General features: G+C 44.0%; 1 protein-coding gene across 1 annotated transcript in view; it reads left to right on the forward strand.

Moving 5' to 3' along the window:
* LOC134144168 (maltase-glucoamylase-like) overlaps positions 1 to 13,794 on the forward strand; it is a 34,440-nt gene that overhangs the window by 94 nt on the left and 20,552 nt on the right. The window contains exon 2 of the mRNA XM_062582906.1: positions 3,151 to 3,385. Coding sequence (XP_062438890.1) covers positions 3,151 to 3,385 — 235 coding nt within the window. The remainder of the gene's footprint in view (positions 1 to 3,150; positions 3,386 to 13,794) is intronic.

Consider the following 13,794-nt stretch of genomic DNA (forward strand, 5'->3'; position numbering starts at 1 on the left):
TAAACTTTACAGCAACAGTAGAAGTTCTTAGGGAGGAGATATGCCGCATTGTACACAGAAAAGGGAATAGGTTTAAATCCATAGGAGGTGACAGGAGGCGCTATAGGAAGACGGCAGGACTAGCTTGTTTAGAAGTATATCCCAATATTTAGCACTTGAGCACCAGAATAGACATGCTGAAGTCAATGGCACTATTCAGCTACTGAAAGTGCTTTGCTAGTTTATTTACAGTGATTTTATATCTATTTCTACCAGGGTTAATTCAGTCTGGAGTGTGATGAAGGGAGAATGTGGCTAGATAAAGCAAAGAGAATCTGTGCAGCAAACGTATCTTTGAAATGTGTAGATGAACTCAAAATGTGAAGACTAATACTGTTTAACTGGAAGGAGTACGGTAATATTTTAATTCCTTGCTTATGGTTCATTGCAGCATTTTCTAACCTAATTTCACAGAATTATAGTGAGGGGCCTTAAAAACCAGTAGGCACAATTTTTCACGTAAATATTTCAACTACCTCTCTTTACCTTTGTTCCCATGGAAATTATCATGAAAAAGCAGCAAGTAGCCACAGCCATTGCTAAATTCAGCTGCTCATTTGCATTTCATTTTCTATGTATGTTTACAAAGAAATGGGCCATAAGTGCTGTGAAAAAGATTTAGAGGCTTTAAAATATTTTTAATAAGTAAAGAAAGAAAAAGGGATTTAGCATCTTCCTACTTACTGCTATCCCATTTGTACCTTAATAGAAGTAAACCTAAAAACAAGGGGTGAAAGGGAATACAACCTTGTTCACCTGCTAGAACCTGCGAGTGCTGGTTTTCAAAATCTACTGGAAAACTTATGTTTCACACTGATGAAAAAGATTGAATTAAAAAATCCTTTTGGCACCCACACAGGCAGAAACTTTTCCATTTAACTAGATTTTTTTTATTATGCAAATAAGCTGATAAAAGTCTCCTGTGAACTCAGGCTATGTAAGATGGCACCTTGCGTATAACGCGCTCCGGCACGTTCGCTCGTATTGTCCGATTTCGGCAATGGAAACGAACCCACGCCGCGTTTTCCTCCCGGCAGAAGGACCAATTAATTTCTGTGAAACGCGGAGGATTCGCTGCGGTTTGTGTTCGTCCACCCAGGGTGTCAGCCGGGGCGGGCGAGGCGCGGGGGTGCGAAGCCGCCGGAGGCAGAGGCGCTCTGCGCGTTTGGCCGCGGAGGCGGCGCCCGGTGTGGGAGTCGTTCAGCCTCCGCGGTTGCGCCGGTGTGAGGACCTCAGAGCCCGGGGAGCTGAGGAAGCCCTTTGAAACCCTTCCAGCTCTCCCTCGGTAACCAGGAGCGTTCGGTGCGCAGCGGAACGAAGGCAGGGCGGCTGCTCCCACAGGACCTGCAGTCGGTGTTTCCCTCGCGCGCCTTTCTCGGGACGGGGCGCAAAGCCCACGCGCTGCCGTCCCAAAGGCCGCGGCGTTTCACCAGGCCCTCGGCGAATCTTTCCTGATTTCTGCTCCACAGAGTGGTCGCTTAGCGATCCCCGCGGGGTGGCTGTGGTCCTTGGCGCACCTTTTACGCTTTGGGTGGAAAATGGGGTCAGAATTCAGGGCCTTTTTACGTGACCCAGCGGAGAGGGAACGAAGGGGCAGAAAGCGGCCAGACCGCTACGGTTGGCTCCCTGCCCCCAGAAGCAAGAGCGCGAGCCGAGGGGGGCTGTGCCAGCTGGGGAAGGTTAACAGGACCGAACTGCTTAATTCCTACTGCTAGCAGGTTTCACACGGACCGTGTGCCAACGACGAGCTGGGTTTACTGCAAAGCCCAGGACCCCGGCGACGTCAGACGCGGGCCTTTCCCCCAGGGTGCTCCCGCGCTGGCCCCCGCTCCAGCGGGAACGGCCGGGGTTGCAGACAGGTTTATGCTTTTCTAAAAACGTAAAGGCAGACAGCATTAAGCTCTCACTTCTCTCCGTTCCCAACCTCTGGAAATAAATGCCGGCCTAATGGAAGAATGTAATTTTCTAGTGAATCTGCGGTTTTAGCCTATATTTTTTTCATTATATAAATAACTGTTTGTGCTTGTGCACCTAAACTTACTTGTATGGAGAAGTCCAGACTGTACGAGCAATCGTGTTTTAAGTTTTCAGATGCATAATAGTCCATACAAAAAATTTTAAAGCAGAGGTATTAGTAATTTTCTAGAACAGAGTAATTATTTTTCAAATAGCTTCAATCCCTGAATATTGTTGCAATGACTAAAATGACGTAAGTTAACTTCAAAATAAGTACACTGTCTGCAGCACGCCTGCTCTCTTTTCAGAATATTTGATAACATAGCATTTTGTTATCACCGTAGGGAGCGGGTGGTACAGCCCCCCTAATTCCGGAAGGCTTGTTCCTCAAAGGGGAATTGCAGGGCTAGACCAGCGGCTAGAAAAAGGAAAAGATTTAGCACCTTACGTAAGAGGTTTTTGTCAGGATGTTTCTGAGACTGACTGATTTGTGCTTTTCTTTTACTCTTAGTATTTTCCTTCCATTCACAACCCTAGCTATACTAACACTAACAAACGAATAATATGTATATATTGTACATAAAATATAAATGAAACAGTAATACAAAGATACATGCAATCAGTATTTTATTTGCATGTATATGTACAATATATATACTGTATATGTGCATGCTGATTTCACACATTTATTTGTATTATACTTGTATATATAATCTCTGTGTATATACCACGAGACAGAATAAGCATGCTGAAAATGTAGTATTTTAATATCCATAATACTTTTAGTCCTTATGGAATTATGCTTCCTGTTCAACCAGACCGAGGAGTTGTTTCCATACCTCAGTAGCAGTTTCATTATTTCATTATTTAACCACCCATGAGTATTTCAAGTTAGTCGTGCTTCGGCCGAACACCAGAAGCTCTGACCAAGACCTGTGCAGACCTCTCAGTGTGTTGGTATGCAGAAGTTCCTCCTGTTTCAGTCATGAGCATGTAAGCTGCTCTGAGGTCATTTCAGCCCAAAGAATCACGTATTTCAGCTTCAAAATGGGAAAACCCCAATAATCACCGAAGAAGTTTGCGTTGCTTTTTACTCACCTCATACAAGTTTGCACTGTACCTTGACTGTTATTTTTTTCTTCTTTCCTGGTTCAGCCCTAGGACCGAGCGTTGGCTCTGGCGAAGACTTGCAATGTTCTCGAGAGCTTCCAGTTAAGAGCCGCATCGACTGCCACCCGCAGCCTGGGGCTTCCCAGGAGAAATGCGAAGCAAGGGGCTGCACTTGGTGTTCCACCGATGTGCCAAATGCCCCCTGGTGCTTCTTCCCAGAAGACAGTCCTTACGGCTATTCTCTAGGTGGGAATGCAGAAAAGACGGCTAAAGGCTGGAGGTAAATTTGCCATGCATCCTGTAATGCTGCAGTCTTTAATTGGACAGTGGCAAGGATGGGGCGCTGCAGGGTTTGTTAGCTTGGGTTGGCACCAGCCTGGCTTCCTGTTCTCGGCCTAAAAGTAGTTTTTTGGAGACTCTCCACACTCTATTTCCCTATCTGTGCCCAGCTTGTGAAGGTGTGGATAATGAGTGTGTTTCACCAGTCTGCCCTTAGGACAGTTAGCATCTACATTAGAGCTAGTCATACCACGTTAACAGTGAAGAAAACAGGTGCTTGAACAAGGTGATTCATCCCATCCTAAGAGCTGTGTCTTCAGTAGGCTTGGCAACTTCTACCTTGGCAGGACCTATTTTATCCCTTAACCATGAGGAGAGCCTAAGCTGACTCTCTTAGATTCAGATATCTCATTTTTGGATTTAAACTTGGACAAAATAAATTCTACCACATACTACTCTCTTCTTTATAAAGTGCTCTGACCTCTATGGGTAAAGAATCAATAGATACGAGATAGTGAAAAACATTAATGATTTGATTGGAATACCCAAAGCACCACTCATTTGGGGCTTGATTCGAGGATGAGTGTAAAGGTTGTACAGTTATTACCCCCTGTGGTCCCTGGCTGTGATGTACAGGCCTTCTCACGGAATCACTGAATAGTTGAGGCTGGAAAGGACCTTTGGAGCTCATCTAGCCCAAACCCCTGCTCAAAGAGGGTCACCTAGAATAGGTTGTCCAGGACAGTGTCCAGAAACGTTTTGGCTATCTCCAAGGACAGAGACTGCAAAATCTCTCTGGGCAACCTGTAAAATAAACAAACACATCTATAAAAGATCTTCTGTAGAAACTTCTGCTGAAAAGACCAGCCTGGTGGAATCTCAGCAAGCAGAGCTGAGGCTGACTTCAGCAAAAGTTTATGTTCAGAGATTATTTCTCTTGACAAATCAATGATTTTTTATAGAGATGATGCAGAATAATAGAGTTGCTCTACCCCTCTACTTCCTCCTCCCCATTTTACAGTGGTTATATGATGGGATGAGTGGTGGTTGGCATTAAAAGTATTTCTGTCACAGGATAACACTGAACAAACGCCAGACGTTGTCGCTGTTCGGAAATGACATTTCTCCTGTTGCCATAGATGTGGAGTTCCAGACAAGGGACAGACTCAGGTTTAAAGTGAGTATCTTCGGAGGAAAAAAAAAAGAAAAAAAAAAAAAAAGAAAAAAGAAAAATGTCCTTTAAACTAAATACCGTAAGCTAACAAAATAATGTACTCGTCTGGGTCCTCCTTGCCTTGGTTTAGATTTATGATCCTAACCACTAGCGATTTGAAGTTCCACTCAAAATTGAATCCCCTTCTGTTGCTGCTGATGACACCAGCTATGACATTGAGTTTGCTGATGATACCTTTCACTTCAGAATCAAGAGGAAAAGCACTGGCACAGTGCTGTGAGTACAAAATTTATTAACCTTTTTTTTTCAGAAAGTAAGAACAGAGAAGCACTACTTCTAATACTCTCTTGCTTGGGTCAGTGGAACACAGGAAAGAATCCCTGTTTTTTCCCTCAACTGTAATTTGGATGTGTCATATATCCAGATTTATGCCTTGTCCCTAGAAAACACTCATTATTAATATAAATATGTGCCTGTGTAATGGGTGAATATGTACATGTATGCAGGAAAGTTTGTTCAATAAGACAAATAACTTTTGAGAGTACAGTTTCTAAAAGCACAACTTGAGGTGTTGGTAGACTAACTTACTAAAAGCACTGAACTGCAATTTTCTGAAATTTGTGAAGTTTTAGTATGTCATAAATTGATCTCCAAATCTCTTGTGACTCTCACAAATGATGGTCTAGGAAAGGAAAGCTGAAATCCATGGAGGCTTTAGTCCTCTTACTTAGGGCTCTAACTCTGCTACTCTACTCTAGTCTCTTAGGACTCTAACTTCTACCAGTTTCAATTGTGTGAAGACAGTGAATGGCATTTGTGGGTCTAATTTGTCACACTGCAAAAGTACTAGCTGTTTTATCAACTGGTATTGTATTTTTAAGGTCAGTGAAAGTCCCCCACAGCAGCAAATGTCATCAGATTTCATAATTTCTCATTTTCTTGCTTTAAGCCGACACATCTCTTCTGTGTAACTCTACTGAGCAAAAGATTTGTTTGGAAAGAGTACCTCCCTCCATCCCAATCGAGGTGTGTTCTTGCCAGTTTGCTTTGGTGCTGCTCCAGGCCAGCGTTAGCAGCAGCCTGCGGCCAGCTGCAGAGATGAATTCCGGCATTGTAGACTGCGTTATCGTGTCCCTCAGGGGGGTGAAGGAGACAGACAAAACGTATAAATACGGGTGCAGTCGCAGCAGGACCTTGGGAGAGATAAGCGTCCTGCTGCTCATGGGCATCTAGTGTTGTGTCTGTATCAGCATGTTAATTCGTATTGGTGGCCCGTTTCGGATCTCCTGATTATACCTAGTTGTGCTGGCAGTGGTCTGAAGGAACGTGACTTAGACTCCTTCCCCACAAAAAGGAGCTGGCAGGGGTGCGCCAGGAGCCCACGCTGTGTCTTCTGGCTGTGCACAGGCTCCTCCTGAAACAGCTGTAGTGCAGGCGCTGTGCCCCCAGCACCACCTCTTCCATCCTTGCCCTGCACCGTTATTGCAGGTGGTGTCTCCTCAAAGCACGTGCCCAGGTTGTTGAGGTATTCTTATGCATTGGAAGACTTAACCCTAAATCAAAAAGCAAAAAAGTAGATCAGAATTTTTCTTTCCCAGAAGCTCTTTGTTAAACAAACTCAAAACATAAACATTATCTTTGCAAGAAATATAAGATGGCGTAACATGTGTGACTCATGCAGGAGAACATGACCTCTAAAACAGTCTGAGTCTGGAGATGGAACCACCACACTGGGTTTTTAATTAGCTGCCCATTCTTTTAAATTACAATCTTGTAGCATCTCTTTTTATAGACATCACAGCCAATTCTGTAAAGTTTTCTTTTTACAGGCTCTTGTAAATGAATGTATTATGCATTACTCAGATAACAAAAATAATTTAATTCCTCTTTAGACTTAACAGCTTTGTGGAAATAGTGGGCTTAATTTAAAGGCCCATTTTGTTTCTTCTTTGCAATAAGAGATTTTTGTAAGGACTCATTAATTGGAGTTGTGATGGAAGAGGTGAATGCATAATGGAAAATGACTACCACCTAGCTCATAGCGTGTTCCCTTCCACTCCTCCTCACCTTGACCCGAAGCCCAGGAGTTTGGTCTCGATTATTCAAAGTGTCCTCTGACTTGGGGGGTCCCAGCTAAGGGGAAGTGCCCAGCATGAAGCAAACGTAAGATCTGATTTCCTGAGCTGCCAAAAGCTGAGTGCTGGTGAGAGCCGGAGGAGCATGAGTTTTCCAGGAGAGCACATTTACCCGCTCGCCCTGGGGTCTGAGCAGGCCTTGTCCTCTCCTCTCTGCAGCAGGGCGCTTGCAGGTTGCTTTCCAAAACTTTGTGCTCGGTGGCAGCATTGGCTTGGGAGAGGAGAGCGCTGCATGGTGAAGGAAGGTAGAGGGCAGTCTTGGTTAATATCAGTTGCCCAGATTTCAGCAGCAACGTGCTGCTATTAAACATCGCCACTGGAAAAGTGTGCATTGTGTCAAGACAGTTAATAGAGTTCTTCTGAAATCCAACCAACTTTTTTTTTAAAAAAAGAAAATTATAGGTGAATATTACGCCTGGGTAATAGGTTTTTATCCTGCAAACATTGGCAGTGCTGCTACTAAAAGATTCTCATCAGCAGAGAGACATGGGATTTTGCATATAGAAAGAAAATTTTATGTTCCCAGGAAATTTTGTTCTGTGTCAAATGGCACAGCCGGTGCTTACAGACTGAAGGATCACATTCCAGCAGGGAGCAATTCCTCTCACAACTGAATCACATTTGGAGTGAAATTCCCTGTGCGAGGGGCAAAAATGCTTCTTTCATTCATTCGTTCATTCAGCCCATCAGAGTAATTGAATGTGGATGCTCAGAAATATCTCTAGATTTGTAACTTCCCTAGTGATCATAAGAATTGTGCATAAGGAAAATTTATTTAAAAGTAGGAAAGTAGGTTATACTTTCTGACATGAAAGCCGTGGGCAGTGGCATCTGCTTGACTAGAGAGAACAAAGCTATAGTAAACGGTGTTTCAGAGGTATTCCCATTGATGACTGCATCTGCTAGCTAGATCCGGGAGAGCACTGGTGATGTGCATGACGTTATGCAGACTTTTGCACTGGTTAAACTTGCCCAGAAGCAGGTTCAGCCCCACAGGAGGTCTACATCCAAGCACAGGCTTGCCAGATGTCACAAGCCAGCAGCAGGAACCACTGTGGATCTGCTGGGAATTTCCTCCCTGGTGTAGACAAGACAGGAGTATCCAGGCTGTTTAAAGCCTACCAGCAGGGCAGCCAGGTCAGTGTGTCTTCCCCTTTTTGCTGCTGTGCTGCAGTAGCAGCAACCACCATGGCCCAGCCAAGCTGTGGGCCAAGATTTGCCTAGGAAATCCCCAGGCGACTGTGGGTGCAGGCGCAGCCGTGCCAGCGTGAGGTGGATGTGACCGAGGACAGAGCAGTCGTCTCCGCACCAGCTCCGGCTAGCGGTTGTTTCAGAGGTGTCCCTGAGCATGGTGCTTTTCTGGCCTTGCTCTGTGGTTATGTCTCCTCCCTGGAAGCCCGAGCTGATTCCCACCAGCCAGGTGGTGGGGATGACTGAAGATGCCTCCCTACTGGCCCAGGCTGACACGCATGCTGCCGTGTTTCTGTGCGAGTGACACTGCTTTCCGGAGCATCACCTTTCCTGAGCAGCACAGCTGGGAGCTCGCCCCTTCCAGCGCCCTTCCCAGGTGACTGAGGTGGAACATCTCAAAGGCTGCACATGGCAGTCATGTTCCAACTAGCCTGGTCATTTCCTGTTAGTTATGCAGGAAATCTTCTTTTCCATTTAATTTTGTAGGGAGGTAAAGCGAGAGTCTGCAGTATTCCCCTTTTCTTTACCTTCTGTGGGGTGTCATGAATCAGTATGAGGAGAGCGAAGGGCACTCAAGGAAGGCTCTGCAGTGATGGATGTCTTCATCTTTGCCCTTTGCCTTGTCCCACCCTCTCCTTGTCCTAGACAGAGTCAGCAGCAAAGACATTAAAACCCTCATTTCTCCTCTGAACCCCTCCTGAGCTGGGTCCTCCAGGAACCCCAGCACACCTAGGGCCGAGCGCTGAGCTGTACAGCCTGCTGCCTCCATGTTCAACATGACATATCAGAGGAGGTTGCAAGGGAAGTGTCTCTGAGAAACAGTCAAGCATTTAACACCTGGAGGGATTTCTCTTGCCTATTCGAGGATGTATATGGCTGTGACCTTGCTATCTCAGTGAGCAGCTGAATCAATCATTCAATCATTAATCTTTGTATGCACACAAATATTGATCAAAAATAGTTGGTGTGGACAAATGAAGCCTATCTGGGAGGTGCTGCAGTTGTGCTCCCCATGTTTGAATGGGTAATAAATACTGTCTATACAAAACCAGATTCCCACTCACTGCTGGACCTTTCTGGCATCTCTGAGGAAGGCTCTCTCATTGTAAAGCAATCCCAAATGCTCAGAAGTGTTTTACATGATGAACGTTATCTCTCATCAGCAGCTTTGCTGTGTTGTATGACCCACTAATCCCCTTCCCTCCCCAAAATTCCTCCTAATCCCCAGTGTCTCTCCTTGCTGGGAGTATTCTGGTGCGACTGCTACAATCCTTATAGGGAACAGTCTGTCTTAAGCAGAAACATATTAAGATTTTGGGAAGTTCTCTACAACAGTTGCTAGGAACATCTGTATTTTTATTTCTCCTTTATCCTTTCCATAGTCCAGAGTCTATCCTGGGTTCAATAAATTTGTATTTGTTCTTTAAACTTTGTAGCAATGAAATAACAGGACATACATATGAAGATCATAGCAAGATTGTGGTCCATCCATTTGATATAAAAATCCATCCTCGCTCTGCCACTTGTGTACACAAAGCCTCCTTGTGAGGAATGATTTAATACCACATCGAAAATATTGTAGAGGAGCGGAAGTGGAAATCTAGAGACTGCAGATATTCCTGAATGTGATTTACAAGCATTTCTCCCACTCGTTCTGCGCAAGGAGCCTTTGTGATAGCAGAAGTACCTGAGTATCGGCTTGAGGAAGGCAGGATAAATTCAGAGCTATGTGTAATCACAATAAACAGGGGGAGGAATGAATTATGTAAGGGAAGAGCCATTAACAGCTGATTGCAAACCACATGTGGAGTCAGGATCAAGAATAAAAAGCACAGTCCCGCTACATTTTCAGCTTGCTCCAAGGTAATCAAGCAACAGCTACTGTTTTGCCTGCATGGGGTCAAGATTAGATGGGGTCATGCAGGGAAATGATCCAGGCTCCACTGGGTGCCCCGAGAGCTCGGAAACGCCGGTGGGCGGCTCTTGGCCTGCCTCCGTGTCTCTCCCCCGCCCTGTAATGCATCTTAGCTTTCTTCCACACTCTGACGTCGCCCGTTCTCATCCCTGCTTTCATTTTTCTTCTCCAGCTGATCTTGCTTGCTCCTGCCCCTTTTCCTTACCCTTCTCTGCATTTCTGTTACCTCATCTATGGCCCAGGCAAGTCCTCACCTCTGCCACGAGTAGCTTGGATTAGAGGAAGGGGAAGGCAGAACCCTATAAAAATGCCAGGTGCTTTTCATTTCGCCTGGGACATAACCAAAACCTGCAGCTGATTTAAGGCTCCAAGTCTTTGATCTGAACCATGAGAAACTGGGACTGGGCCATGGCTTTCCACCCTGCAGGTAAAATTCCTGAACTACTGGCTGTTTGGCATAGTTGTGGTGCAGGGAACCTTTCCCCATTCCTACGATTCTACAGAAATACCTGTTTTGACAAACTGGCGTGATCTGTGGCAAAATGTTTTGTCAAGAAATTTGCAGTCAGCTTTAATTTAATAAATCATTGCCCACACTAACTGATCTTGCAGCTCTTACGGGGAAGTGGCCAGGACCCTGTACTAATCAAAACTGTATAGAAAATTGCACTGCAATAAGACAGGCGAGGGAACAAAACTGAGCAGGCTGAAATGCCTCCGCATCATTTAGTGACGTGCTCTCCGGCTGAATCCTGTTTTCCTTTCTGCTCCTACCGTTAACCACTCAGAAAGGTAGAATAAAGCATGTGTATGAAGGCTTAAATAAAGTATAGATTTCTTCAAGAACAGAGAGTAAAAGGCCTGAAACTGTTTGCTTTAAAACAGAGATAAATAACACAGACATACTAATTTTGCAGTGTGTAATTACTCTGTGGGACTCATGGCCCCAGGGCAGTACTGACATGGGAAGTTCAGCAGGATACACATTCATGCATAATAAAAGATAATCTGTACAAAAAATAATAATTATTTTTGTCTCTATGTCTCACAACATAAACTAATTCCCTGAAAACAGCCAAAAACTTCCTCCATAAGCAGATTATTGCAAAACTGTCTCCGAGTGACATCTTATGCCACCCTCTATGCTACCTAGCATGGGCCATTGCTGGAGACAGCCTACGGAATGATGGACTGTTGATTTGATTTTCCACTTTAATATCCATTCTCCAAGTGACTTTTACTTCATGATATCACATGAATAATGGGAGGCAGAACATTCTTCCCAAGCCAAATAAATGCTCCATTCTCTCTATTAAAAGCTTGGAATACTTTGCTTGCTTTCACAGTTGGGAAGACATGGAACAAATAACAAAAATCTAATCAAGATCTTCCCTAATTTCCAAAGAGGCCGCTGCAGAGTTCAGCTGCCTTTTTTATTGATTGTGGTAGTAAGCACAGACGCCACTTACCATGAAGAAGTTTTTACATAGGCAAGGCTATTAGAATGATTTATAATGCCATTCTCTTAAACTGCAATTTTGCTGAAAGCAAGAGGAGCAAACTGTGTGCAGCATGGGTAGCTTGAGTTTGCTTCTAGTTTGTAAGAGCCATTAGTTTGGACTTCTAATCATTAAGATTTATGTTACATAGGCAAGAAGGATTTCAGGTCTATTCCTTATCCAAGTGTTTTTTTAGAACAAAAATGAAGCATTATGTATGTAGCAATTTATAGGAGATACCCTGATATCATGATGATGAATGCAGTAGAAATAAAGCAAAAATATGTCAATAGTTATAAATATTTGCTACAAATATATTTTTAAAACGCTATGATTGTGGAAAATCTTTTGGTTGGAGGGTGTTAACTCTCTTCTCCCACTTGTTAGATCACCTTAAGAGTAAGATGAATATATAAAAATTTCTTCTTGACACACCTTTTGCAGGCCAGTCGTGCCTGCGGTTGCTCCAAGGACTGCAGCTAATAAGGCATGCTGCGGCTGTGTAGGGAACAGTAATGCTTTTCAGAAATCTGAAATCACAGAGACCTGGGATCCTAAGGCTGCTAATCTCTTAAAATTCAAGGAAGGTGAGTTAGTATATTTGAGGATCTTCTAAAAATAGGGCGCACACTCCCTGGTCACTGAGGTGCTTTACTGCTTTATGTGCAGGCTGCTCATGCTGAGCTAGCCCGTGCACTCTGAAAACGAACGCAATACGGCCGAGCTCCGATCAGATGCTTAGACCTGCTTTTCTGACAGGCACGTGAGGTTTCCACCTGCATTTGCACCCTAAAGTGAGCAGGGCAGAGCTCACAGGCAGCGGGCACCCCTCCGCAGGGCTGTGGTTTCCAAAGCAGCTGGAGGCCAAATAAAACAGATGTTAGAGGGAGCGTTTCTTCAGAGTGAGCAAGCAAGAGAGACCTGCTCATATCTTAAAGAGCTCACTTCTCTTGGGCTCATTGCAAAAAATAAAAGTGGCCCAACCTGAAATCATAGAATCACAGAATCAGTAAGGTTGGAAGGGACCTCTGGAGATCATCTAGTCCAACCTCCCCGCTCAGCAGGGTCACCTAGAGTATGTTAGACAGGGTTGCATCTAGGCAGGCCTTGAAGATCTCCAGAGCAGGAGACTCCACAACCTCTCTGGGCAACCTGTGCCAGGGCTCCGTCACTCTTACAGGGAAGAAATTCCCCCTCACGTTCAGGCGGAGCTTCCTGTGCTTCAGTTTCTGCCCATTGCCTCATGTCCTGTCACATGGGAAATGATTTTGAATGTTCAAATAATACATCACGCATGTCCTAAAATGATGTATTGTATACTCATCCCATGTCTCCTAATTCTGGAGGTTTTATGAGCCCTCTTAGCGTGTGCCAGCAGCTATTTATTCACAGCAGGCAAGAGTTAGTGCTCTGCACCGTCGTACAAGCAGCAGAGTTACTGGTCTCCAATAAACGTAAACAGCATGAAGTTCTGCAAGCGGGTAAACTGCCAGGTTCAGTTCGTATTACAAAGGATAGATGATTGCAGTTCTGCAAACTGTTTTATACTGCCTTTTAGTCATCCTTTTCCAACACCATGAAAATGTTAGTCCTAAATTACTCCTTCTACATGAACCAGATATTTTATCTATCTGCTTATCCGTCTTTAAAAACTACTTCATTGCTTCATTGTACTTATATTTGATGCTGGTAGCCTGAAGGATGCTTGCTGGATGTTGAATTGTTCTCTGCTCATGTACTGGGCAGAAATGTTAATTTTTACACAGTCGTTTTCACTCCTGAGTCATTCTTTCTTCCTGATGAGAGGTTAAAAATAGAGGTTTACTCCTAGGTATGATGTGCAGTGTTTGGAAGACAGCACTACCTTTTATCAGTCAGACTTACAGGAGAAGCAGCAGTAAAATGTTAGCAGTCAACAGCAGAGATAGGAATATCAAGAGTCCAATCTATTCTTCTATAGGCAGGGATATATCTACATTAAAGGATTAGTATTTTCAAAAATAACTAGAATGCAACTACTCTGCTGCAAAACAAAAGTTTGGGTATTCACTGACTTTTTGACATGTAACTTCTGCTAGGGGCTTAATTTTTAACAGTGGACAGGCTCTCAGGTGTATTTGACATTTTTAGATTCCTTCTGTTGCCCATCATGACACTGTTATGATTTGTGAGATTGTTGGAGAACCATGCAAATGCCTGTGTGCAGAGTATCATTTTATGTTCCCTCCTGTTTTGTTACTTCTATCTGCTTTTAACCAGCAGGAGGGGAGGTGGGAGAAATACAACATTTTCTTTTATTGTCTCCAAGTGTTTGAGGAATGACAAACATTTGTTTTTCATTTAAATGATTGCTCTTTCCCAACATAACCCAAACAAATATTGTGATATTTTGAAGTAACATAATAGCTTACCATAATGCAGCCACTTGTGAGAGAAGGCAAATGGAAAAGTGTTACGGGAAAACTTGTCTATGCTTTCTTTTAGAGGGACAAAATG

This window comes from Rhea pennata, chromosome 1 (genome assembly GCF_028389875.1).
Source record: "Rhea pennata isolate bPtePen1 chromosome 1, bPtePen1.pri, whole genome shotgun sequence".
NCBI classification, from domain to species: Eukaryota; Metazoa; Chordata; class Aves; order Rheiformes; family Rheidae; genus Rhea; species Rhea pennata.